Below are 26013 nucleotides of genomic sequence, written 5' to 3'. Positions count from 1 at the left end.
GTTTGCGTTAGGAAATCTCCTGAGGCCCTTAGGCCCTTAGGGCTCAGAAAAAATCAATTTTCAAATGATGTTTTATTCTTTTTTATGTAAAGCATTATTTGAGTGAAAAGAAACTTATTTCAACCGATTCGCATTAAAATAAATCAACTTATAAAATTTTGCTAAACTTCCCAAAACAAAATGCTAAAGCTTATAACCTTAGAAGATTTTCAAATTTATAGCATTTTTTTAGATTTTTTTTATTTTTTATTCTTTTTTTTTATTTAAAGCATTATTTGAGTGAAAAGAAACTTATTTCAACCAATTCGCATTAAAATAAATCAATTTTAAAATTTTTCCTAAATTTCCCAAAAAAAACTAAGGCTATAGCCTTAGAAAATTTTCAAATTTTTAGATTTTTTTTTTATTTTTTTTATTATTTTCCCATTTAAAGATTTGTTTGAGTGAAAAGAAATTTCATTCAACCGATTCGCATTAAAATAAATTAATTTATTAAATTTTGCTAAATTTCCCACAAAAAAAGTTAAGGCTATAGCCTTGGAAAATTTTCAAATGTTTAGAATTTTTTTTATTTTCATATTAGTTTTTATTCTTTTTTTGTTTAAAGCTTTATTTGAGTGAAAAGAAACTTGTTTCAACCAATTCGCATTAAAATAAATCAATTTATAAAATTTGGCTAAATTTCTCAAAAAAGGGAAAGCTATAGCCTTAGGAAATTTTCATAATTTTGAGAATTTTTTTTATTTTTTATTCTTTTTTTATTTAAAGCATTGTTTAAGTAAAAAGAAACATATTTCAATAGATTCGCATTAAAATAAATCAATTTATAAATTTATAAATTTCCTAAAAAAAGCTCAGACCTTAGGAGATTTTCAAATTTATAGATTTTTTTTTTTATTTTTTAATTATTTTTCATTCTTTTTTCTATTCTATATATTTTATACATATATTCTATATGTTTTATTCTAATTTCCCAAAAAAAAAATCTAAGGCCTTAAAAAAAAGATTAAAATTTTTCTGAAGCGCGTTCGCAAACGCGACTAAGCGTTTAGTGACGGTTAGGGAAACGAACGACTTGAAGATTTCTTCGGATATAACTGACAGTGTATGTGCGGACAGAGTTAAGTAACAAAATGTATTGTTTATTGTTGTATTAGTCGTCAAACAAAAGACTACCACCATCCATAAAGCTGACTCCGTCAACATCTTCTGCTACATCATCCGTAGACTCGTCCAGCTCCACCCGTTTGCTCCGAAAAAAGTTACCATCCGACTCTTCCGGATCGTATACACAACCATCTACAACACTATCACTCGTTGCACCATGTTCCGCTACCCTTTGCCGATAGATTTGATCGTTATAGGAACAGTTTATCTTTTGTGGGTAATCTTGCATAAATGCTTCATCAGTGACACTATCTAGCGGCAAATGTGTTCTAATGAATTCGTATACGTTTTGCTTTTCCTTGGATAGATTATTTAGCTGCAAACGTAACCGCTTGTTAAGAAGCGATTCGGTCATAAACGAAAAGTGATGGTGCATGCATTGGTACGTGATGTCGGTATCGGCCTGCTGGCAAATGTTTAACCAACGTTTTACACACTCGACCGGGGTGCTTTTGTGACCCGAAAATAGGGCCGGGTTGTTAAGTATGCCACGCGCTGTCATGACGCCTAAAACAGAGAATGGCCTTGTTGTTAAACGATATCCCAATCGATAAGTCTTACGGTGCTTTCAAGTTGTTAAATTATTTAATTTAAATAATAATAAATGATAAAATATTACACTTCACGAATTACAGCCTTACAGTTTAAGATCTATTTAAAAATATTGTGATCTTGTGAAAACAATGACCAACATAAAAAAATAATAAATAACTCCAATGAAAATTAAAAATATTCTAGTTATATCGGCCCGGGTACAGGGCTACGCAACAAAACTACAAAGTGCAATCGTTTGCGGAGCGATTTTTTGCCGTTCCGTTACCGGTGGTCCTATTGGGGTCGATTTCCGATTATTTAGTGTTTCTGACATGACATAATCAGAATCATAATATTAAGTCCAATATTTCCCCTGGTTCAAGGGATCTAGGGATCGACCTAGTTGGAATGTTGTACCGGACATTTTCCGGCGCTGTTACTAAAACCCCCATTATCACCACCAACAAAAAAAGAGAAAAAACAGCTTGAAAATCTATTGAAAACTATGTGAAATACTGATCAGATAGGCATGGCATTTCAGACCGAAACTAAACAAAAAACTTCCGTTGTGGTAAGCTTTGGTTACTTATGGCAACCAGTTAGTTATTTTCCAGCACGTCGAAAATCTGGTGACTGCATTGTTCTGGTGACTTTTGCAGGTAGTACAAGCAACCTTGTACTTTAGATAAACGGGAAATTTTCTCCAAAAATAAACGGCAGTTTCCATTCACAAAGAATAACGAAACAAACGAATATATTTTGTAGAACAACTTAAAATGGAAAACGCGACCAAACTGCAGTCGGGAACGTGCGCCACTTCCTTATTGGAGCTGAGCAGTTCAAACGAAGATGTTATACAGCAGCGAATTAACCACATTCGGATGGAGTTGGATGAGACTTATAACATATTCGTTAACGCTCAGTCAACACTTTCATCTATATCTTTCGAAAGCCTTGGCGAAAGTCTTAATTCGAACAGTTTGCGCCACCCGGAGGTACAAACATCATCGTCAACGGAAGGAATCCAAATCACACCCGAAATCGCACTCGTTCATTATGGCAACAATCGGGTCGATGTATCAAAATCACTCGAGCAGCTGAATTGCGTACCAAAAGAAACGCAACATACGAAAGCCGTGGAGGAAATTCCAGAATTGACTGCATTTTTCAAAGTGATTCGAGATCTCACGGAAGGTATCAAGAAAATCAGTAGTCACCAGCAATCGATCACCGAGCTTAATCAGGACATTAACACACTCGGTGAGCCTACCCCACACCAGTCCGGATCATCATCGCTAACATCCCTTTCTAGTAGGTTGGCAGACATGAGCTTAGATTAAGCGACGGAATTGAATAAATTTCCAATGTTTTTTTTTTTTGGTTGCTTGGATACTTACCGTCGCAATTTGTTTGTGTATACATTTGCTCTGCATCGTCCAGCGTGAAGATATCACCATTGGCAACCATTGGGATGGCAAGGGATTGTTTGATTTCGAGCAGCGCTTCCCTATGCACCGGTACCTTCGTCATCTCGGCCGCTGTTCGACCGTGCACGGTAATGAATGTAATACCAGCCGACTCCAGCTGACGGCACATATCGACAGTATGTTTATGGCTCGTGCTTGAAAGCAACCGTACCTTTACCGAAACGCTAAACGAGCTCGGCATGTTTCGGCGCACCGTGCCTAGCATGTCGGCAATTAGCTCGGGAGTTTTCAACAGCGCACTTCCGTACCCTTCGGCCATCGCCCAGCGTTGTGGACATCCACAGTTGAGATCAACACCATCGACATAACTGAAACATAACAAACATATGACACACATTGCACAAAACACACGGGTTTGAATAGTAAATACTTACGGGTAAACCATCTCGCTAGCGGACAGAAAATCTATCGTGTTATTAGCAGCAAATTGGGCTATCAGCGGTGTGTCGTCTAATTCAAGACAGAAAGTAACATAATCAACCATTAACTATTTTCATTGCTCGCCAGGCGTCTATTACCTTCGTTTGTGGTGAATTCATTAAGACGGGCTTTTTCGCTCTTACAAAACGAATCAGCCATGATCATGCTGGTAAAAGCTAGATCGGTTCCGTAAGTACGCACCAAGCTGCGAAACTCTAATCTGTAGAAAAAGGAACATATCTCAAATTAGCACCATTCTAGAAGGAATCTGTGAGGTGATTTAAGGACAAAGATTCGTACTTGCTGTATCTTACCATCGGAGCACAAATCTTAAGAAATGTGTTTCGTTCAGCGGCCAAGCTAAACAATTGCCTTATGTTTGTTTTTTCTTTCATGATTTAATGTAAAAACGAAATCGCAAATATCGTGTTTTAAAATTGCAGCCGGCACGAGGTTTTAGATATACAAACAATATTTAATGCGGTATTCTGTCACAAGCGAAAGGGAGAGAGAGATACAAGATGAAAGAAAGAATACCACATCATGTCAATAAAGAGAGGATGCGGTCTCACTTTTAAAATTCAAAACAGAAAGGAAGTTTTGATATTTCCAAGAAGTTCGCATCTTGCAACTAATATTCTTCTAGTGCTAGATTTTTTTTGCCATATTTAATTTATTCTAAAATTTGACTAAAATTCGACGAACATTCAATTCCAAAATCCTATTTTTGAAATCGACGAAAACGTTAACACATGTAACGCATACAGATTGTCAAATCGCTCGTAACGCCCTCTTCGGCTCGTCACAAAGATGGCGTATTTTTCGGTATCGAAGTAAACGACAACGCACAGCGTCGAGTATCGCGGAAAATCAACGCAAATTTTACGGTAAAATATAGTCGCAAACGAACGTAAATAGCTAAAGTTTACTCGCGATAACCATTGCAAAACGTTAATCACTAGTGTGAATCGCTCCACGAATGTACTGCGCGTAAAACAAGAGGTAATAAAAGCAAGGTGTCTATCTCACAGTTTTGTTTGTTCGGTGCTAGCTGCCAGGCGGTAAATATTGTGTGTCGAAACATGAAAAAATAATGCACACTACGGACTGAATGTTATCAATTTGTTCTCGTGTACGTGGTGCCATAATCAAAGGCAGATCCTAAAATGTGTCGTTCTACGTTGTCCGCGAGTATGCGGAACAACACTTTCGCGAAATCGATACTGTTCCGGTGTTCCGCTATATCACCGGGTTGAAGACAAGTGCAGGAAAAGATGCAATGCGCATTATAAGCATAAAGCCACCCTCCCCCCCGAACCTGGATAAGGGTAGTGTGGTGCTTTTTTATGCTCTCGGGCGGCAAGTGATTGATATCGTCATATTCCTGAGCGAGTGAAAGCAAAACAAACCAAGAAGCTTTAACTAACAACGTTACTGAAGAGAAACAAGTGCGGAAAGTGTATACTCTTTGCACTTCGAAAATTTGATAATAATCCGAACAGTGCATTCACGAAAGGGTTTGAATATCTCCTCTAGCGCCATCCGTTCGTCTGTCCGTCCGCTCGCTTTTCCGTGCGTATCCGCCCGTCCGTCCGTCCGATGATCGTTCTTTCTCCACCGCTGATCTTCTGTTGCTCAGAGTGATCAGTCGTGATCCTTCGCTGTATGCTCAATCGGAATTTAAATTGTCGTGTAAACGTACCGCCGCCGGGTTTAAACGCGTACGAGCAACATACTGCGCGGTTGCCTTCGCCATTGCTGTTCGCATTTTCATTTCGCGTTTCGTGACGGGATAATGGATCGGATCGTGTCTTCTAAAAGTCCTTCCTTTGTTCGGTCTAACGCCGCGATCTGTATCCGTAGCTGTAGTTCCAATACGATGCTAGGCATTTCGCGCGGTCGCAAGTCGCGCGGTCCGCGGTTCAACCATATACAAGTCTAGAGGAGTTTTCATTGTCCCGTGCCTTGGCCGAAAACCGATGTAGCAACGGCCGCTGTTCGGATCACAATTTTAATGGAAAGTGGAAGTTCGGGAAGAAGGATATGAACATCTTACAAAACCCCCAAAAGATAGCCAGTTCTGTAATACTTTCTACATTGTTCGAGATGTGGTACTAATTCTGCTTGCTTTTCTTATTTTATCGCATCGCTTCATCCTTCATCCAAAGACACACACGATAACCCGTAGCCACACACGCTCAAATTGAATCCTGCGGTCGATCCGGAAGGTTCAGTGTAGTATAAACCGTGGAACAGAGTAGCAGAACAAAAACACATGTTTCTGTCTTTCCATCGAACCTTGTAGTTCCAGCGTGAAGAGTCAGTTCGATTCAACAACGATTCAGCAACAACGCATAATTGCGCTGTGAAGTCGTACGATCACGGAACGATCGCGAGTTGATTAAATCGTGTGACTTTCGAGTCAGACTGTACCAGAACCGCAGATTCATCCGTGGACGCGTGTGTCTGAGCAAACAAACTCGTGTAATTTGTTGGATCGAAATTCTTGATCCGATCCGATCGTGAAGCGATGTCAGTACGTCGGCGCGAATTAAGTCCTCCTCCGGGGCGAGGTCCGGGAAGTGGAGCTGGCGGTGGTCCGCTCGGTGGCAGCAGCAAACTTCGTATGGACCGGAATCCTAGCCGTGCGAAGATAACTGGTAGGTTACATTGGTTTATTTTGCAAAACAGAACAATAAAACTCATGTACTTTTTGTTTTTACAGATCCAAGCCATCCGGCAGGCAAGCGGAAAGAGATCGATAACGTAATGAAGAAGGCCCGTGCTTTCCCGAATGAAACGTGGGACAAGAAGCTTTTGGAAGTGGAAGAAAAAGATCCCAACCGTTGGCGTCATACAGGGTACAAAAAACTTTACATTGAAGATGATCCAAGCAGCTCAGATTCCGACCGTGGACCAGGTGGTGGCGGCGGTGGTGTTGGTCCTGGTGGTGGTGGTGGTGGAGCTGGTGGTCGTTATGGAAACGGTAGACGCAGTAGATCTCCGCGATCACCGCGTCCGACTCATCGACGCTCACCGTCACCGATGCAAGCAATGCGCAAACGCCATATATCGCCACTGTCGCCCGTCCCGATGCGTCGTCGGTCTCCCTCACCGTCACCAATCAATCGTAAACCACCACCGCCTGAACTGAAACGACGGCCGCGATCGCCATCACCGAGAATGCGCCGCAAATCACCGATGGGGATGATGCGCCGTCCCATGTCACCAGGCGAAATGCGAAGGCGCCCATCACCACCGGGTATGGGGCCGGATTCACCACGCAGACTACCACGCCGTATGTCACCACATTTGGGGCCTCCGCCATCGAAGGGTGGACGGATGCCACCAGTACCACGTTCGAAGCGACCTCCGTCACCACCACCAAGGGTTAGTAATATTGTTTTGTTTCTACATGAAACTCTCTACTGTTTGGTGTATTTTATTTAAGGTAGTTTTTAACATTTATAAAAGGCTACCGTAAGAAATGCACATAATTCCGAGGACGATTCACCTTTCTGATTTTGTGAAAAAAGCTTCACAAAAACTAAATTTTTACGTCGAACAAATGATTTCAAATGATTCTTAATTTTACTACAATTAGCATGAACCAATTTTATACAACGTTGTATTTAAACTTAAATATCACTTGACTGCAAATGAACTTATTTAAAATCGCATTTTTCTTCTAATGTAGATGAGTCGTTCGGCCTCCATGAGTAGCTGTTCCGATGACTCTTGTTCCGGTTGTTCGGTCGACGATCATCGTCGTCGTCGTCGCCGTTCAAGGTAAGTAATGATGAAACCGAGGCGATATAGACGCTTGACGACGGCAACACGCCTAAACTCATGTATCGTTGACCATTTTGGACCGCATTATGAAATAAGCAACTGACATGATCAGTTCAGATCAGTATTAATATGATCAAATAAATGATCAATTGCTCTTATGTTTGACCATGTTTCCATGTTTTAAGTTTCAAGAGCAATCACAGGTTTGTAAATACATGGTTTAGTGTGATGGGATATCTAAACCAATAGACCATTTGCAAGGTTAAATGAATATTCTTTATTTATTGTAAGTAAATGTTGCCTGTACGGATCTTGATCATTTTTGTAAATCACATAATAGAGCACGATCACCACCGCACAACAACGGTTCGAAAGGCCTCCGTCGGGAGGGCCTCGCGGGCAACCATGAAAGTCGTCTGCGTCCAATGAGTCCACCACCAGTGGATCCACGTCGTAAGCATCTGCCACCACCCGAACCGCTGCCAAAAGGGCATCGTGTTTTGGAGAAGGTAAAAAAACTGTTTAATAAAAGCTTATTTCTGGTCATCTAATTACTCTATATATTCCATTCGTTTCCATACAGACTTCACGAGATCATCGCCCATCCCGATCGGGTCCACCGCCACCATCGGAGCAGCGCTCAAGACGTCCACAAACACCTGATTCCGATCGTGCTTTGTCACCGCCAAAGCGCTCCAAACATACAAGCAAACCGTCTAGCACTGTGCCAGCACCGGACGAAACACGGCCAGCGAAGGTGCGTGCATCGAAACAGCAGGTAGCACCATCGTCCGATGTAGCTGGCTCGAATGGTCACGATGCTGGTACATCCCGTGCGACAACCTCTTCACAGGCGGCAGCAGCTTCAAGCTCATCGAGCACGACCCACAAAAAACATCATAAAGACAAGAGTGCGGATAAATTGCGTGCCCGTGTGAAAATTGAAGGCGAACCAAAACGTCGTTCCCGACCGCGTTCACCGTCAAGCGGTTCGGAGGAATCGAGCAGTAGCGAAAGTTCCCTACCCCGTTTTACGGCCACTACCCGCATGACACTTTCGGAGCGCTTTGGTAAAATGGCACAGTGGAGTGTTGATCGATCAAATATGGAAAACATGCGTATCACAAAGAACTCGTCCGGCGGGGATCTTAAAGTGATGATCGAGGAGGAACTTGAAGCACCACCGACGCGTTACACGTAAGTATATGCAGAAGAACATATGTTGTGTCGACCGTTCGTGCTTTCATGGCAAATCGCATCGACATGTCGCATGACACGAACTGAACAAACTACCGACATGGTTTCGGAAACATGTGTAATGCTTATTTTCTTCTTTCTTCTTGTAGCTACTCACCCGCTCCAGCTGGACACTTCCCAGAAGAGTTGATGACTACTGGTCCGAGCGGTCTATCATCGTGGGATGACGTACGGGTACGATACGAGTACTACAAGGGACGTGGGTATTTGCGAGATCTCGATCTGCAAGATTACATTAAGTGGGAGGAATGGTGGTACAAGTACCAAGAATGGTTGAAACAAGAACGATACTACGAACTGTGGGAACGTTCGCAAATGAACCGTAGACGAAAGAAGATTCCCATTGCCCAACGGCTAAACTAAGGAGAGAGAGAGAGAGAGAGAGAGAGAGAGAAAGAGAGAGAGAGAGAGAGAGAGAAAGAGAGAGAGAGAGAGACAGACAGAGAGAGAGAGAGTAGCCGCCGTTCCGAATTTTTGAAAAGTCTATTTATCTCTCAATTGAATTTTTAGTAAAAAAAAGGATTCATCGAGCGCAGAAAATTGACACCATCATAACAGGTATATGTTGAAAGTAATTATGCACGAGAGCTACACGTGCATCAGAGTAATGACTACGAAATAATGCATTAATTTTATCTATTTAAACCATTTATGATCATACTTGTAGAAATTTCCATCTCGAAACGTTTGTTATATTACTAATGTTCTGTCTTTATTTTATACACAAAACTACAACATTGAAATCAGTTTTTGGTAGTTTGTTTTTTCATCTTCAACGTACAAGTGTGGATTTTATTTTACATTCGATTCAATCACTTTTTACGCCGTCGAAGAATTTTGAGTAAGTCCAACCAAGGAATCAGTACCCGAGTGTACCAAATAAGATTTTTTTATCCCGACTTACAAACAAGCGTGAAATGAAATGTTGGAAAGCTTTTTCCTATCTCAATAAATTTAACGTTATTACACTGAAAGCTGTAATAGTCAGAACGTAAAACAACATAATATTTTTAAGAGCAATAGCTGTGTGACCTCAGTTCCCGTTCGGCGATGATTTTAGCCTAGGAATGTCGATGTGCAAATTAAGAGAAAAATAAATAAGTATAAGCAGTAAATAACTAACTCTATTGAATTACTTTCGGTCATATGATTTCCCAAAAAAAAACATTTCTTTTTACCTTTGGAAAGGTTTTATTCCATGTACAGTTGTTCGTTACATTCAATTTCCTAACATCTTTAGATAGCCCCCAGATAGGAGGGTGCATTTATTGCGCCTTGCCCAACATTTCAATATGCTTCGAGACGTCCTCAGCTGTGGCGTTTGTTAGTGTAACGGATTTTTCTTTCCCGAGCTCTGTAAATGATTGAAAAGTTAAATCAACACACAATCTCTACAACATGTAATAGAAGACTATGCAGATGCTACCGTAACGGGCCCAGACTCTAGGTTGCACGCCGCTGCATTCGCGAACCAAAATCGGTAGCGTCGGATTATCCCGCTTCAACTGCACGTAGCCAGTATTGACGAAATCGCTAAGGTCACGGTGGGAAAAGAGAGCGGAAAAAGGGAATGCCATCGCCGGTGGACGATTGTGTAACATAGGATCTTAACTTCATCGGCTAACACGACTGTTCCCTATGCGACGGTCAACTTACCGTACACCCTTTGATTCTTCGCCAGTCTGGCAGAGATGCAGCCGGAGCTCCTTCACGGACGGGTTGAGCCGCGCAAAGCGAAGCAAACTTAGCCTCATCTTCGTTATCCGCTTGGGCCGATAAGTTTTTCCGCAAGAATCGAGTGGAACCGCGTACGGAAGAAAAACAAACCTGATTCGGTGCGTTTTGACAGCTGATCAATTTGACATTTGCTGATAATTCGACGTACAGTAAATATCCGAGTTACGCGGTTCTCAACATACGCGGATTCGGAGATACGCGGTTTTTTAAATTTGACAGAAAGAGGTGTTTATAACTTATACTTTATACTTTATCTTTTATAGTTATATTTTTTCGTTCCTTTGTGAATTTAGTTATTTGTAAACTTTTATTACATCAATAAAATAATTTTTCGTTCCATGCATAGTGAATAAAATGTAATTAAAAATTATGTTTAACACATTCATCGCCGTAGATTTGTTGCATTTTTTGACACGGCGTTGAACGTGTTTTTTTATTTCACCTAACAACGGCCAAGCCGTATATCTTAAATCGTTGAACGTGTTAAATATGATTAAATAACGGTCTGTTTTGTGTTTTTAAAAAATACCTTTTCTTCTTGCGCACACATTGGATCCCTGAATAGGAGGTATAAACTACATGTCATCCAGTATTCGAGATACGCGGATTTTCGAGATACGCGGATTTCTCTGGAACGCATCATCCGCGTATCTCGGGTAGTTACTGTACAACGGTCGGTGGTCGTTATGGGTTTTTTTGGAATTTATTAATTAAAATTCGTAATCGAGTAAGCGAAGAGAAATGTACATTTGTATAAAATAAAAAATAAAAACTGTATAAAAAATTGTGAAACTTTTTCAAACAATCTAGAAGCAGCTGTTACGTAGAATCAATAAACCGGAAAATCGATGAATCGTCCATTGTACAATTTAAAATCTTATTTGATTTTTTCCGTACTGCTGATATTGCGTAAAATATATTCTTTTTTACTCACTGTCAACCGCAATGGCAGTGAATCAACGCGATGTGAAAAGAAATCCATCCATTCCCCCCTTCTTGGGCATTCCATCCTACAGCGCTAGACATTGCGTTCGTCGATTCGTACACTTGATTCCACGAAAAGCGCGTTCGGGCTGACTTGACGCGTGCCATTCCTACGAACCGTGTTGATTGTGTTTGGCATGCGAGTGAGTAAAGTTGCAGTGCTGAACGTTTGGCTTAGCTGGCTGTTCGCTTCGTTGCTGATGCTGTACCAATAACATCGAACGAATGAGCGAACGGCCATGGAAAAAGTGCTGTAAGTGCGTGATTCCCGGGGCACAGTGAATTTTAGCATGAAAAATGTACAGTGAAAACGGTGGCGATCGAGCTAATCAGGACAAAGGGACAACTGGTAGTTACCGTTTGTAGGAGCAAAAGTTGTTTTACCCTGGTTCTAATTCCTGCCCTATTCGTTCCCTAGGGTGAATGGCGCGGATTTACTTGCAGTGATGTGTAGTGGCAAAGTGGTTGGTACGTGAAGTCATCGGCAAAGGCTGGATATCTTTCTGTTTTGCTTGCTCCAATTCGCCCAGCATCATCGTTACAGCAGCACCAACAGCCAGTATAGTAGGCCACGAATTGGATGGCTGGAGAACTGTCAAAACAGTGCTAATGCAAAACGCTGCTAGACAAACGACCGAAAATTACGATTCTTCTGCTGTGCTTATTGTTCCGTCTTAGGGCTGTGTGGGCATTCGTTGCAGTAGAGGTCATAATACTAGCGAACCATGGAATCGCTAAAACTGCTGCTCAAATCAACACAGATAGCCAAAATGTAATGAAGAAAGCGTCTGGGTGCGGTCGTGATCGAAAATACTATCAAGCAGCGGCTGAACAATCATCAGCAAGAAGAATCCCTTGTGTACGCAGTGGTGCAGTTGCTGCAGGGAAAGTAGATTATTCTTGCTTATCGGACTGTTGCCGTCAGACAGCCAAAATCGCGTCGAGATTCCCTGCTGCGCCCACCCGTGCATGCGTGTCAAGGAATTTTAGGAAGCAACAACAAATCAACTGTCAATAGAGTACCGAAAGCAATAAGGAGCGGCAGATTATTGAACAAGCGCGCACCGTACTACCGGACCGCAGAGGGTTGCCAGCGAACCCATCTGCTCCAGCAGTGTGTATTCGAACCCCCAAGCTGGAACAACAAAGAAATTGAAAAGTATTTGCCAAAAACGAACATCCGGCTAAGGCGTGATCTCATTTTGCGTGCAGTGGTAAGAATGTTTTAAGTGTCAACCAGTAAGCGCAGCAGCATCCAACCATTTCCGCACCAACCTTACGGCAGCTCTACCCATGAAGGTACAGGGCAGTGGCCTGTTGTGCGATGGCATTTAGCATATTTTAGGTTCTAATAAAGAGCACCGAAATAGTGGTTTAGTTCAGTGTCGCATGTGTGCGTGTGAAAACAGGCAGAAGGGGCACGTGCACGCGGTTGGTGTGTTTGTGTATTTTGGGAGTCGTAGAATACAGGTTCCTTTGTTGCTGGGATGCAGCATTACTTTCTTCCCTAGCGCAAGTGCGACCAGAGCGTTCGCAAGTGCAAACGCACGTTCCCGTTTTTGTGATTGAATTCTTGTTGCTAAAAAAAGTGTTTTTTGGTTGTGATTAATGTGTTCTAACGCGTTGTTAATTTTTTGTTTTTTCGTAGGTAGTGTTCAGAATCGGCGACTACACGTACGCGGATAGAAGAAAAAAATCGTTCGCAGTCACCACTGAAACCACAAACGCCCGTAAACTGTTTGTGTTTAGTGACTAAAGTGTACATATGCGTGTGTGAGCGTTTATGTTGTAGATCACAGAGTGTGCAGTCATAGCAACGGGGACAGCCGGAAAAGCGGTAAACCAAAGCAACGAGAAGCGCGCGCGCGCGTCTGCATTAATTACTGAACCCAGCGACACGATAGGCCCAGAGCAGCCAACGAAAACGAAACCAGAACAATATATACTCATCCGCAAGAGAACAGCCAGCACAATCGCGTATCGCACGGAAAGAAGAATTAAATCATCTTTTAGAAGATTAGTCATACTTGGTGAAGCGGTCCCCGTCATACGCAGGCCATAGCAGCGTCTTGCATGACGTTCTTACTGGTTCACTATAAGACTTATCAGTCTGTTCAATGTGTCTGACCACCCTAGAACGACGGTGTACTGCTTTCGGTGGCTAGGAAGCAATCGTAGCAGCAGTAGCAGCAGCGGATAACATTACTCGGTGCTAGGCAACCATTTTTTTCTTGCGTGTCCCCCGTTGCGGCAATGGATAATTTGCGCAATGAATCGAAAATGTCGCGGCTTGCCGACTACTTCGTCATCGTTGGATATGATCATGAGAAAGAGCGTAAGTCAACCCGAATTGCTTCCTAAATGCCAGCTTCAGTTTCTTCGTTATAGAACCTTATCGTTCCGTAGATTCAGCACGTATGTTCTGAACCACCCCGACCCTTTTTGCAAACATGATCATGCGCATATAACTTATGTTTACTTGCTTGCTGAGCTATGTAAAGTCCGTACGTTGGTTGTACACGATTGGCGGTGCGCTTATTAGTTCGCAACAAGAGGATACATTATTCATCGCTTGCCATTTTGCTTAGTTAAAGCCCCTGGACGATCGCAAACCAGCTGTCCCTTTTGTCACAGCGTTTCACTGATAGAACGCACAGGCATGGCGATAGATAGTGTTACATTTGAACAAACATCCAACGCAAAAGTGGCTGCATTCCACAGTGTTGTCCCCCTTGGGTGGTCCCATTGCGCCCGGAATGGTAGTGAAATAGTTTTAAATGCCAGCCAACGTGGAAAGTTCGTCCGCTAACTGCTGGGAAACGGTTTTTCTATTTGCTGAGCAACGGCTCTGACCTTCACCCGCCATTCCTAGAGCTATTGTATGTTTGCTATTGATAATGAAATGTTGAAAGATAATCTGTAAACTGTCGCCATATCTCTGCGATAAGAACCGAAGCGCTGCGGGATGCTACAGACACTGTTGGGATGATAACCGTTACGCATTTTTCTTCTGCATTTCACATTTCATCGGACAGGATTGTGCACTGCAACACGCCGGACATATTCGGACAATGGTTCCGATCTGTTCTGTGATGGAACGGTTAAATTGTAGGTCTTCTGATCTCATCGTTTGCTTAGAATGAAAAATCATCACATATGTTTCACAGCTTCGTTCTCCCATTTGCTGGAATGCATTTAAATTTGACCCAGTTGCCCCCGACCCGAGGCCAGGCCATCTAACGACTAATCAAACCAATCGTGCTTTTTTGCTGTCGTACGTTACAAGTCGCTATCAATCGTTGACATTCTTCTGAGTTTGTCTGGTTTCCAGTTGGCATCCTGTACAGGAATGCGTGGAAATTGAACCCCGCAAACATTTCTTTAATGGAAGCTCTAATGTTTGTATTAGCAATTTGTTAGTCAACTTTTATTTATATCTGAATGTAAAGAAAAACTTATTTATTTTTATATTAAATGTTGCCCGCCACATACACGATCGAACAGAGCGGTAAATTTATTCTTCAATTTAGAGAAAATATTACATTCAAACATAAACGCGAAAGTGTTCCATTTCCTTTGCGTTAATTGCCGTTGGTTGATAGACGTAAAAATCGGTAATAAAATCACTTCAATATCACGCTGCACCTGATCGTGATCCTCCTTCCTCTAGTGTGTGAATGGGTACTTCAGTGTTGTTGGACCGTGCGTGCATGGAATTTCCTTTTCGCGATCTTTCGATCGTAACGGATCGCATATTCTGTTGTTTTTTTTTTCTTCTCTACCCGTGTGCATGTGTTTGTTCCGCCACCGTGGCCACTAACGACGTTAAATTGCGTTGCGCTAGCAATTTTTCCTTCTTCTTCACGTTCACTTTGGAAGGGGGGGGGGGGGAAAGCAACGTAATTTTGTACAAAAAAAAACAACCTTCCACTTGCCAAACAGGGGGAAAATGTGTTATGGTTTTAAAAAAATACTTTGAAATGTTTGTTTTCATTTTCCTTCTTTTTTTTTGTTGTAAATTGAATTTCAACTTCGATATGCGTTACATTCCAGTTGTTAAACTAATCAGTACTGGCGACCGATAAAAATAATGAAGCGAAGTTTCTTAAATTAATTAAACTTACACTAATCAATTGTTCATAACTGTGAACTATTACTAGAAGCAAAAACCAACTAATATTATGTTGAGTGTTTTGTGTTGTGCGCAAATTGTTTCACATCTGACTTTCAATAGCAAAATGGAACTATTCATTCTTCCACTATGAAATATTGTTATACAATAAGAGTAAATATAAATCAGTATATTTTAACACTAGCTAATATTCGTGATTTTTTTGTAAACTAACAGCAACAATCCATAATTTAATATTCGCCGAACAAATGTAGTCTGACCTGCTTGCCGTATCAATCGGTTTTACGTCTATAATTCATTGTCAGTATCATAAAGTATCGCATAGATATAATTTATACGCACTGTATCGCTAGTTACGACGCTACTCTACTTAAAAAGTGTAGCACCGTACGCATAGACTATTCGCCTGATCGATGATGATGGTGCTTACTTTCGCCATCGATCGTCACACTTGATGAAAGAGCAAAAAACGAAAAAGAAAAAACCAAAAGTGAACACTAAGAGTGGCTGAAACATGTGACTGCTGACTGAAAATGCACCTCGCACCACGATTGGAGAGTGGTGAAAATGAATGAAAATCATTCGTCAGCTGTGGTTGGCGGTATATTGCCTCGCACACCTAGCACCGGCAAGCGATGGAAATCTTCGCCTGGCGCACACATTGAACGGAACCGGACTAGTCGGTGGTCAGTGTCAAAAGTAATTCAACCCATTAGTGGCTGAGCTTTGGGGGCCAGCAGGGCAAATGGAAAGCGAACGGTACAACGATCACTCATTGCCGCATAGTTTACGCATGGAGAGTGAAATCTAAATCAAGTATAGTGGGATGTTGCGAGTTATTTGAAGGATGGAGATTGAAGGAAGCTAACGATACACAAGATGGATACGTTTAATGTTAATAATAACAAACGGTTTATCTCTTTTTGTTTTGTTGTTTATATAAACTTGATCGTTTCGCTGTAGAACCGGCAGAGGATTTCTTCTTTTATTCTATAATGGAAAACTACTTTTAAACTACTCCTGTCGGTGCACGATCGCTTCCCAAAAAAGTAGTGATGCAATGATATATTTTAAAGATAAAATTATATCTATAGATTATCGCAATGATGTATAAAAAATGTTTATATAAAATATAGACAACCATTTAATAAAATCTTTAACTAATGATGTGATTTTTCATTATTTTTTTGTTTGCAGGAACTGGATCAAGAAGTGGAAAGATTATTCAAAGATTTCCCGAGAAAGACTGGCCCGATACGCCTTTCATAGAAGGGATAGAGCTGGTAGGTATTCTATAAAACGACCTTTAAGCACTTCATGACGAACCATTAACCATTTTTAATTGCTTACTTTCAGTTCTGTCAACCGCAGGGATGGTCCCTTTCTACCATCCGACAGGAACCACAGTTTTTCGTGTCGGTTCTTACCGACATGGACGGCAACCGGCATTACTGTGCCTGTCTGTGCTTCAACGAAACCATCGCCATCACACCGAGCAAACCGATCGACGAAGAGGAAGAGGACGACACTTTATCACCCGCTGGTGGTGGAACGGGTGGCAGTGTGCTGGCAAACAGTGGACCTCCTTCGATCACACACCACAGCATTATGTATGCACCGAAATGTCTCGTGATCGTGTCACGATTGGAGTACATTGAAGCGTTCCGCAATTGTCTCGGCACGATCTATACCGTGTACCTGGAGAGTCTGAAATTTCAGCTGCACTATTTGATCGGTAGCATCCTTGGCTGTATACAGGTTCCACCACCCGGTGGACCACCGGTACGTTTTTCGATCGGTGCCAGCGATAAACAGATCCTACAGCCACCACTTTCGAACACGCTGCCCGTGACCGGTTCGTGCGTCAGTTTGCTATTTCATCAGCTGGGTATTAAGAATGTAATGTTGCTGTTTTGTGCCGTTATGACCGAGCACAAGATCCTGTTTCATTCGACCAGCTACACAAGGCTGACGGACAGCTGCCGGGCATTGACAGCGCTGATGTACCCTTTCCGGTACAGTCTTGTTTACATTCCGATACTGCCCGCATCCCTGCTGGAAGTACTTACCATGCCGACGACGTTTATCATGGGCATCCACAGTTCACTTCGATCGGAGATAAGCGAAATATTGGACGTGATCGTAGCCGATCTGGATGGTGGATCAATACACATTCCCGAGTCACTCGTACCGCCAATCGCTCGGTTACCGGCATCACTTTGGGACTCGACCGAATATGCCCTGCGGATGGTACTGCATCCGGAGCTGGCATTGGCTGATCTCGCATTTCCGTCCGGTAGCAATACTCACGGTCCTGGGCTTAACAACAACATCAACCAGAGTATGGCTCTGGCCCCAGTTAGCGGTACAAATGGGTACAGTTTTCGCGAACAGAAGAACGACGTCATGCTGGATAAGGAAATAAGAGCTGTTTTCATGAGACTTTTCGCCCAACTCCTGCAAGGCTATCGATCCTACCTCACACTGATACGAATTAACCCGAAACCCATCATACAGTTTCATCGTGCCGGCTTTCTCGGGGCGCGTGAATTAGTTGACTGTGAGTTTTTGTCCCGTGTGCTGGACAGTATGTTCTTTACCGGGTTTGTGACGGAGCGTGGACCACCGTGGCGTGCGTGTGACGCATGGGACGAACTGTACAGCACCATGAACGATCTACTAAAGTCGGAATCGCTAGACTCAACGCTCGTGCTGGTTCATATACAGGATTTGGCGAAGCAGCTGTACACCAACGAGCATCCGAATCTGCAACCGTTTCAGCAGAAAATTTTGCGCCCACCGGATGGTGCTTTTGCTAGAATCCATCAACCTCCGATGCCGCTGATTGACGGCCAGGAGGTGCAAAATGTCATCAACGATGGGCTGCAGGCGAACGATTTGCAGTCACGTATGCAGCCGGTTCGTGTAAAACTGCGTATCGTACCGATGGGACCGTATCTGAAACCGGCTCCACAAGAATCCCGGCCCATCGTGAATAACAGTGCACGCAAGCTGGAAGTGCTGCGCAACTGTATCAGTTGCATCTTCGACAACAAGATTACGGAGGCACGCAAAAGCTTCCCGGCGGTGCTGCGTATACTAAAGCAGCGCGAAGCCCGGCTTACTATGTGCCGCGAGCTGGCAAAGATTGGACAGGGCAACAAGCAGCTCGATCACCAGCAGTTTGATCTCGTGATCAAGCTGATGAACCGTGCACTGCAAGACGATTCGGCGAAGGACGAGTACGGTGTGGCTGCCGCATTGCTCCCACTGTCGTCGTTGTTTTGTCGTAAGCTGTGTACGGGTGTGATTCAGTTTGCGTACACCTGCATTCAAGATCACCCGGTGTGGAAGTCTCAACAATTTTGGGAGGATGCGTACTATCAGGAAGTTCAGACGGCGATCAAAGAACTGTATCTACCGCTTGCCAACTGGCCAAAGCCGAGCGGTGTCGGTGGAAGTACGGTTGGATTTGCGGACAGCAGCGCTCTGCTTTCACAATCGATAACGCGCGATAAACTAGACCGTGCTTCAATGCTTTCCCGCGCTCAAGAACCGTCGGCGTTGGAGATAGCAGCCGATCAGATGGGGAAGTGGGCTACGATGGATTCGGTCACGCAGAAAGAACTTACGAACAAAGAGGAAAGCACGCTGTACAGCCATGCCATTCACTACGCTTACCGGATGGTTTACCTATTGATTCCACAAGACGTCGGTGGTGCCGTGGGTCGAGTGCAACGTGACAAAGATGGTCGCCATCTGGAGGATGATACTAGCGTGTCTAACAGCGTGATCGAATCGCGCAGCCACAACAGCGACCACAACAGTGACGAAGGCTTCGAGGAGCACGATCCGGGTGAGACGGGCAGTGCGGTTACGAAGATGGTGTGCAAGTTCATCGATCGCGTTTGCACCGAGGGTAACGTGACCGCGGAGCACGTGCGCAATCTACACCAGATGGTACCGGGTACGATACAGATGCACATCGAGACGCTCGAGGCGGTGGCGCGCGAAGCGAAGCGTATACCACCGATCCAGAAACCGAAGCTACAGTATCCGGTCTTGCTGCAGGATGAAAAGATCATTGGCGAGCTGCGGGCATATTTGTTGGCGGACGGGCGTGAGGATAAGGATGGTGGCAGCAGTGGAACGATGCTTCCCGCGGAAGGTGCACTATTTCTTACCAACTACCGTGTGGTGTTTCGAGGATCGCCTTGCGATTCGTATTCCTGTGAGCAGAGCGTAGTCCGTGCGTTTCCCATTTCATCGCTCACAAAAGAGAAACGTCTGACAGTGATATACCTGCAGCATCTCGAGCAGGTGCTGCCGGAAGGAATGCAGTTACGATCCTGTACCTTCCAGCTGATAAAAGTCGCATTTGATGAGGAAGTACCGCAGGAACAGGTGGACGCATTTCGGAAAGCCGTACACAAGATACGCCACCCGGAAGACGAGTTTGGACATTTTGCATTTGCCACGCACGGCCTGGCCCACCCGGCCCTCTTGCCGGGCCACAAAGTAAAGGAAAAGAATGCCACACTGAAGGACTTTGCGAAGAAAACGCTATTGCGTACGGCAAAGAAGGCAGGCTTCAAGCAAAAGACGGGCGCCACGAAGCGGAAATATATACTGCCGGGTGCGGTCGAGTATGACGATGCATACGGAAGCGGTGGATTACTTGGTATGGGTGGATCTGGTGGAGGTAACAGCTCTGGCGGAGGAGGGGGTGGTGGAATGAATGAGAACAATAACAACAATGACGATGATGACGTGTCCGACGAAGGTACGGATACGCTGCCACGTGTACACGTAAAGGATGTGGAGCGGTTGAAAGAGCGAAGTTACGTTCGTGACTGGTTGCGGCTAGGGTTGGGCGATGTACAGACGACGGGCTATCGAATTTCACCCGTAAACAGCAACTACAGCATCTGCCGAACGTACCCGGCGATGATTGTTTGCCCGAAGGAGGTGTCGGACGATTCGCTTCGATGTATGGCACGATGCTACAAACAGCATCGTATACCGGTGGCAACATGGCGGCATCGTAACGGTGCCACACTATTGCGTGGTGCCGTACCTCAAGCGAAGGGCGTCATGGGAATGCTGAAAGGACATCCGGGATCAGCAAACACGTCCACTGACAGTACGAGCTTCCAGGAGCAGGATCGGTACTTCGTGCAGGTGATCAAAATGACCCCACATACACGCACGATTCGGCATCAGGCATGGGGCGGACTGTCCGATTCGAATATCTCGCTCGATTCGCTTGCTCTGACTGCGAGCAATCTGATGACGCGCTCAGACATCTCTACCCTAACGCCGGACGTTGGGCGTAAACAACAACATCATGCGCACCACGACGGTGGAAACGGTGGCGGTGGCCATAATTCTAGTGGCGATAAAGGTCTTTATTCCATCAATAATTCTTCATTCTCAAGTTTCGGCGCGATGCGATCGAATATGGTGAAATCGAACAAATGGACTTCATTGAAACCGAACCGCAACTCGTCGGCAGCCGTAGGAGCTGGTCCGGATTCCACAAGCTTGCGGGATGTGAATCATTGGGAACGCGATGGCCCTAGCGGACATCATCATCACCATCTTCATCACGGTGGTGTTGGCGGTCCGGGACAAGGAGGACATCAGGCACATTACGCATTCCAGCGCGTACCACTATACTTTCTGGGCGAGAAGTCCCAATCCAAATCGGCGAAATTATCGGAAATGTATGCAGAATTCATACCGGTCGATTACACGGATGTGCGACACTCTCGAACCGCGTTCAAGAAACTAATGCGAGCCTGTCTGCCCTCATGTGATACAAACGAGCCGGATCAAACGTTCGCGAAGCTAGTGGAACAGTCGGACTGGTTGCAGCAAATTCGTGGTCTGCTACAATTGTCCGGCGCCGTAGTGGATCTGATGGATTTACAGGAATCAAGCGTAACGCTAGCGCTCGAAGACGGTTGGGACGTATCGGCCCAAATTTCATCCTTAGCGCAGCTGTGCCTCGATCCGTACTATCGCACGATTGAGGGCTTCCGAGTGTTGATCGAGAAGGAGTGGCTTGCGTTCGGTCATAGGTTTGGTCACCGGAGCAATCTGAAACCGAACTCAAGCTCCGGTTCACCATTTGCACCAACGTTTCTACAGTTCTTAGATGCGGTGCATCAGATACAGCTGCAATTTCCGCTTGCATTCGAGTTCAATGAGTTCTACTTAAGGTTTCTGGCGTATCATCATGTGTCTTGCCGTTTTCGTACCTTCCTGTTCGATTGCGAGCTGGAGAGGGTTGATTTCGGCATAACGGCGATTGACGATAAGCGCGGCTCACTGAACTCGCACCACAAACACGTGGTAGAAGCGCTCACGATTTCCGATGATGATAATCTCATCTATCACGGTATGGGAGGAGGAAGTGGTGGTAATGGTGTTCCGGGTGGTGTGGGAAGTAGTGGCGGTCCCGTGGGATCTTCGTCAAACAGTGGTGGAGTAATTGGTGGCGGTAGAAACACAAATACGCAAAAGTTTGGCCCTTCGCTGTTTGATTATATTGAGCGACAGCACGCAAAATCCCCAATGTTTTACAACTTCATGTACACGCCCGATCCGGAACGAACAGTATTGCGACCGCAGAGTTCGATTTCGGTGTTGGAGATTTGGTCGTACTATCTGGGCGAGGAACTCGCCCAAGGACCACCGTACGATCCCGAGCTAGTCGGTAGTGATAATATGGAGGACGACTGTGATTACATGTATTCGACCACCACCGGTGGCAATGGTGGTGCGGGCAATGCGGGAAGTCTGGGAAGTACCGGTGGCCCATCAGGTGCGCTAATGCTACGACAGCCAAGGCGACGTGTGGTGACCGTGAATTATGATAGCTTAAGCCGTTACGAAGCGGACGCATTCACCAAGCTGCTGGATGAGCTGAAAACGGCCGAAGCTGAGCGTGGTTTGTTACCGCAAAAGTGGCGCCAGGTGTGGGATAAATTAGAGCCACCGCAATCAGATTCACTGACGCGGCATGCGTCGTTTAGCAGTGCTTTGGTGCGCTCGCATGGTCGACTGTTGCACAAAAGGTATGTTTTAAATAGAAGCAGCTCTCCATTGCATAGCATTGCAGTGATATGGTGGTTAATATATTTTTACTCTTTGCCAATTAGATCAACGTTGGAAATTCTAATGCGCGGTCGACAGGCTGGATTTCATCAGGAGAACTTCTTGCATCCACATCGCTTCGAAAAGCACGTCTATTCGGCACCGGTCAATTGCAATCACTGTGGTAACGTTCTCTGGGGTCCTCTGCTGAATGGTTTAAGGTATTATCTGCCATCTGACAACGATATATTTGTTTTTGGTGTGAAGAATAACTTTTAACAAATGTTTCGTTTCGATATAGATGCGTTGATTGCGGAAACACCTATCACGAGAAGTGTGCGGAATCGGTTCCGAAGAATTGTACCAAATATAAGGCGGTGGAAGGTGGCAATCAACCGACGCTGGCTCGAACGCAGGGTGACAATAATAGTGTTACGTCTAGCGTGAACACGACAAATACCAATAGTCAGCATTATTACGAACAGTATGACAGCAAGGTGGCAGACGATCGGACCCACGAAGGGTAAGTGTTTTTTTTAACAGCTTTTAGCGCTGGAAGCAATACTACAATTAATGCTCATATTTTACAGCTACCTCTATAAACGCGGCGCAATCTTAAAGAACTGGAAGCAACGGTGGTTCGTGTTGGATTCGCACAAACATCAGCTGCGATATTACGACACGATGGATGATTGTAGCTGCAAAGGTTACATAGGTTCGTTGCATCTTTTGCTGCATTTAGCAAACATTACCTCCACACTAAACCTTCTCTTGCGTTACATTACAGAACTGGCTGAAGTGCAATCGGTCGCGCAGGCACCTCCGCAAACTGCACCAGCCCCTTCGAAAAAGGTTGATGATCGAGCATTTTTCGATGTGAGTGCAGGCTGTGTACATTGTTGGTGTGTGGTGGAAAAGATGATCGCATTTCAAATAAACACACCGCTTTCTTTATTTGCAGCTCAAAACTAGCCGACGTACGTACAATTTCTACGCCCAGGAAGCATCCAGTGCGCAGGAGTGGATCGAGAAAATTCAGGCTTGTCTGCAGTAGAAAACTCTACCTCTTTTCAGGCTTATTCTGATACTTTACGTGGAAGATTGTGCTGTCTTTGCTCTAGTTAATCAAAATGATTCTCCCTGACAGATGATGTAGGCTGTAAGCATTGAGCAATTATTTGTGTCTTTACAACTGTATTTATTATTGACTATCCTAGATGTTTTTCACGTTGTTGCGATTATTTGCCTGCAAGGTTCTGGTCCGTTCAATAACGCGTGCTCTCTTTTCTTAGCCCCCCTAAGCCCGCCTTCATAGTACGCGGCATCAATTCCAAACGTGACGTAAGCTTTGGATACCTTGATATTGTATCAAGGGTCATGGATATTATAATGCTCAATAAAAAACGGAAATGCACGCCTTGTGCACCGTTCGGTAGATAGACTCATATAGCGCGTTGGTTTGTAGAAAGGGAAAAGATATATTTTAGTTCTCGAGCTCGATTTTTTCCCCCAATTTTTGCGGATGCTATAACATATGGGCGTCAGTTAAAATGTCCTGGTAAACAGCTAATTTATTTAGCTCGTCAGGCTCGTTCCTGCGCCTACGAAGTGATGCGGGTTATCTCATTCTTTTATTGTTATGTTTAGCTAAGGTTGTTTATTTTTTGTTTGTTTGTTGGGTTCCATTTATGTTGCAGGAGATGGATGTTTTAAACTAAGATTGAAAAGTCTTTCGAATCGAATCGAGACATCGCTATAGTTTGTTTCACTTTGCACCAAAGTGAAGACAAGGCTCCGCTTGTATCACAACGCTCAATGAAAAGCATTTTAGAGGGGTACATGCAACTAGTTTCTATCGTTTATTCAGTCTATACTAGGTTCGATACAAGCGAAACTGGAATCACAAAGTAATGTTTTCGATTATTTAAATGTGATATGTGATGTAACAGTAGTTCTCATGGTAATATAAACACTAGCAATAGCGTTTCCACTACGAAGCGGAAACAGAAACCACACCAATAATCGAATAGAAACAAAATAGAGATATCATTGTCAGGTAAAGCGTAAAGCTTGCAATTTGGGCTTGGGATAATTCGAACAAAAAGCAAGAAAGAGAAACACAACATGCGTATCGCTTTTCCTTCTGAAGTGTACATGGGTTTGAATTGTTACAGTTACATGTATAGTGTTTAAACAAAAAAAAAGCTCATTAAAGCTAGGTTAAATCAAATATTTTGTATACTGTGTACCAGTGGTGTACGCAGCTCTCTTGGAGAGCCAAACAAATGGCTCCCTGTCCCTGTTCGTTGCATACTATCGTTAAACGCGCCAACCCTCACAACGGTTCATGCAGTGCCATGCATCGATATTAGTGTGTAATGAAAAGGTGGGATATATTCGTATGACCTCTACTCTAAGATTAAGAACCAAGAACTGCCAGTGATCGGTGAAGTTTCGTTTAGTGATCCCACCACGATTTCCTTCAATTAGTCCGCGTGGTGATTGGAACAAAATGCCTACCAGATCAGAGCACTTCCAAAGACACGAAATATTAGAGAATGCTATTGAGCAAACAAAGGAGGAAAAAGGTAACTTCATATTATTTTTTTTTTCGTAAACAGTTGCTGCTTAAATGTTGGTATATTATGATCTGAAACACAAAAACTAAATGATACGGCAAATGATGAGGGCATGATGAGCTTTTGCTAATAAGAATGAGTTGTTATCTTAGCTTATCTTCAACTTAATCAAGCAGAGTTTGTTTTGCATTCGAAACTCAGGCCGTGTCATTTTACGTTGATCATTGTAAGCCACTCTGAAGCGTATTAAATTATTATCCGTTCGAGCATAATCAACAAAGATACCGATTCATATCAGTTGACAGGTAAAGCTTGCTGTTTGAAGGTTGATATCTAGCTACAGCATGTCGGACCTACCCACCAAAACTTTTACTTAAAACTTACAACTTAGCCGTAACAAAAGCCGAATTTGCAATATTCAGTTTTCCAGCAAGTGTACCAAGCCACACAAAAAAAGCAATTGTAAATAGCACGATCCATAAAGCATACGCTATGTTTGCAAAACAGTTATAACATAACCAACGGAGGAGAAGGAAATTAGGATTGCGTTTATAATTAATTGGCGAGCATCCATTGAGCGCACGGCGTGTGCACAAATGCACCCTAAATGAATAATAGTAAAGATGCGCACGACCGGGCAAAACCCTAAAAATTTGCTACAAAGCGAAGGTGCATTCATTGAAATGGTTGGCCTGTTAGAAACGTGTATCATGCGTATAAATAAATGTATGTTGTATAAAAAAAAACACAGGAGCGAATGGCAACAATATGCAATTATCCGAATGAAGTCGTTACAATATTTTGCAACCTTTTTTTATTCACA

At 43.7% G+C, this 26013-nt stretch overlaps 4 protein-coding genes across 13 annotated transcripts; 2 read left to right on the top strand and 2 right to left on the bottom strand.

The window, feature by feature from the left end:
* Positions 1–994: 994 nt before the first annotated feature.
* On the bottom strand, positions 995–4248 carry LOC125764335 (tRNA-dihydrouridine(20a/20b) synthase [NAD(P)+]-like). 2 transcript variants are annotated; one of them, XM_049428489.1, is made up of 5 exons: positions 3923–4248; positions 3707–3828; positions 3563–3638; positions 3099–3496; positions 995–1674 (listed from the first exon to the last, which is right to left on the bottom strand). In XM_049428489.1, the coding sequence occupies exons 2-5, from the start codon at positions 3771–3773 to the stop codon at positions 1154–1156; spliced, it is 1062 nt and encodes a 353-aa protein (XP_049284446.1). In that variant the 5' UTR covers positions 3774–3828; positions 3923–4248; the 3' UTR covers positions 995–1153. The 2 variants fall into 2 exon arrangements, with proteins under 2 accessions (XP_049284446.1, XP_049284445.1); XM_049428488.1 differs by having other exon boundaries at positions 3909–4235.
* Positions 4249–4411: 163 nt separating this feature from the next.
* LOC125764312 (serine/arginine repetitive matrix protein 1) lies at positions 4412–9781 on the top strand. Of its 2 annotated transcripts, none has more exons than XM_049428452.1 (7): positions 4412–4610; positions 5777–6268; positions 6334–6998; positions 7306–7397; positions 7741–7909; positions 7984–8597; positions 8747–9781. In XM_049428452.1, exons 2-7 carry the CDS (start codon positions 6139–6141, stop codon positions 9018–9020), a joined length of 1944 nt encoding a protein of 647 aa, XP_049284409.1. In that variant the 5' UTR covers positions 4412–4610; positions 5777–6138; the 3' UTR covers positions 9021–9781. The 2 variants fall into 2 exon arrangements, with proteins under 2 accessions (XP_049284409.1, XP_049284410.1); XM_049428453.1 differs by having other exon boundaries at positions 4415–4495.
* Positions 9562–10516, bottom strand: LOC125764378 (NADH dehydrogenase [ubiquinone] 1 alpha subcomplex subunit 2). Its single transcript, XM_049428547.1, has 4 exons — positions 10314–10516; positions 10084–10190; positions 9836–10011; positions 9562–9718 (listed from the first exon to the last, which is right to left on the bottom strand). The coding sequence occupies exons 1-3, from the start codon at positions 10409–10411 to the stop codon at positions 9923–9925; spliced, it is 294 nt and encodes a 97-aa protein (XP_049284504.1). The 5' UTR covers positions 10412–10516; the 3' UTR covers positions 9562–9718; positions 9836–9922.
* A 921-nt stretch (positions 10517–11437) lies between these two features.
* Positions 11438–25936, top strand: LOC125764272 (myotubularin-related protein 13). 8 transcript variants are annotated; one of them, XM_049428319.1, is made up of 10 exons: positions 11438–11727; positions 11797–11846; positions 13027–13713; positions 16708–16793; positions 16867–22592; positions 22677–22832; positions 22913–23134; positions 23202–23326; positions 23399–23487; positions 23573–25936. In XM_049428319.1, exons 3-10 carry the CDS (start codon positions 13632–13634, stop codon positions 23663–23665), a joined length of 6579 nt encoding a protein of 2192 aa, XP_049284276.1. In that variant the 5' UTR covers positions 11438–11727; positions 11797–11846; positions 13027–13631; the 3' UTR covers positions 23666–25936. The 8 variants fall into 8 exon arrangements, with proteins under 8 accessions (XP_049284276.1, XP_049284277.1, XP_049284274.1 ...); XM_049428320.1 differs by having other exon boundaries at positions 11797–12150; XM_049428317.1 differs by having other exon boundaries at positions 11797–12592.
* Positions 25937–26013: the final 77 nt, after the last annotated feature.

Source organism: Anopheles funestus, chromosome 2RL (genome assembly GCF_943734845.2).
Source record: "Anopheles funestus chromosome 2RL, idAnoFuneDA-416_04, whole genome shotgun sequence".
NCBI lineage: Eukaryota > Metazoa > Arthropoda > Insecta > Diptera > Culicidae > Anopheles > Anopheles funestus.
The sequence above is the reverse complement of the archived record's forward strand: the minus strand, read 5'-3'. Positions and strand labels throughout refer to the sequence as shown.